A 1,474-nucleotide genomic window follows, 5' to 3' on the forward strand; every position below is an offset into this window, starting at 1 on the left:
TAGGGTTACAGGCGTGAGCCACCGCGCCCGGCCGGTCCTGATATTTCTTGAAGTGATATTATTTGACTGCTTCTACAGTCATCTTAAAAAGTGCTGCATTTTCTCATTGTTATTTGCATGCTTTCATTCACCTTCTTAGGTTGTAAGTTAGAATGTTAGAACTTAAAAACTGAATTTTCTCATGACTAATTTTTTTTCTTTCTCAGTTGCCAAAACAAAGGGGATTTGGTGATGGAGGCTTTGTTGGAAGGAATGCAAAATCGGGGGCATGGTGGGTAAGTTTGCTGTTTTAAAAATTAATTTTCTTTATTAACACAATCGTAAATATTTTTAGGGTACTTGTGATACTTTGATACATGCATATAATGTGTAATGATCAAATCAGGGTATTTAGTATATCACCCCAACCATTTATCATTTTTTTGTGTTGGAAGCATTTCAGCTCTTCTCTTCTAGCTATTTTGAAATATGTAATACATTGTTAAGGTTTAAGGAACTTTACTGTGCTAGTCTGCCTTACTGTGCTACTTACCTACTAGTCACTTACTGGCTATTTACTAGCCACCCTACTGTGCTATCAAACACTAGAACTTATTCCTTCTATCCAGCTGTATGTTTGTACCCGTTAACTAATCTTTCTTCACTCATGGTTCCCAGCCTCTGATAACCATCATTCTATTCTCTACCTCTATGAGATCCACATTTTTGGCTCCCACATATGAATGAGAACATGTGATATTTGTTTTTCTGTGCCTGGTTTATTTTACTTAACATAATGACCTCCAATTCCTTCCATGTTGCTACAAATGACAGAATTTCATTCTTTTTTGTGGCTGAATAATATTCCATTGTGTGTATGTACTGCATTTTCTCTGTCCATTCATCTGCTGACAGACACTTAGGTTGATTGCTTGTCTTAGCTATTGTGAATAGTGTTGCAGTAAACATGGGAGTACAAGTATCCCTTTAATATACTGATTTCCTCTCATTTGGATTAATACCCAGTAGTGGGATCACTGGATCATATGGTAGTTCTATTTTTAGTTTTTTGAGAGACCTGCATACTCTATTCCATAGTGGCTGTACTGATTTACATTCTCACCAACAGTGTGTAAGAGTTCCCTTTTATCCACGTCCTCACCAGCCTCTGTTATTTCTTGTTGTCTTGATAATAGCCATTCTAACTGGGGCAAGATGGTATCTCATTGTGGTTTTAAGTTGCATTTGCCTGATAATTAGTGGTGCTGAGCATTTTTTATATGCCTCTTGTCCATTTGTATGTCTCCTTTTGAGAAATGTCTATTTATTTCATTCAATGAGATTTTTTTTTTTTTGCTATTAAATTGAGTTCCTTGTATAATCTGGATATTAGTCCCTTGTTGGGTGAGTAGTTTGCAAATATTTTCTCCCATTCTACAGGTTGTCTCTTCACTCCATTGATTGTTTCCTTTGCTGTGCAAAAGCCATTTAGTTT

At 36.2% G+C, this 1,474-nt stretch overlaps 1 protein-coding gene across 1 annotated transcript in view; it reads left to right on the top strand.

The window, feature by feature from the left end:
- CEP63 (centrosomal protein 63kDa) overlaps nt 1-1,474 on the top strand; it is an 80,100-nt gene that overhangs the window by 23,757 nt on the left and 54,869 nt on the right. The window contains exon 2 of the mRNA XM_012663373.1: nt 207-271. Coding sequence (XP_012518827.1) covers nt 207-271 — 65 coding nt within the window. The remainder of the gene's footprint in view (nt 1-206; nt 272-1,474) is intronic.

Source organism: Propithecus coquereli, unplaced genomic scaffold, assembly GCF_000956105.1.
Source record: "Propithecus coquereli isolate 6110/MARCELLA unplaced genomic scaffold, Pcoq_1.0 Scaffold12, whole genome shotgun sequence".
In the NCBI taxonomy this organism is placed as follows: domain Eukaryota; kingdom Metazoa; phylum Chordata; class Mammalia; order Primates; family Indriidae; genus Propithecus; species Propithecus coquereli.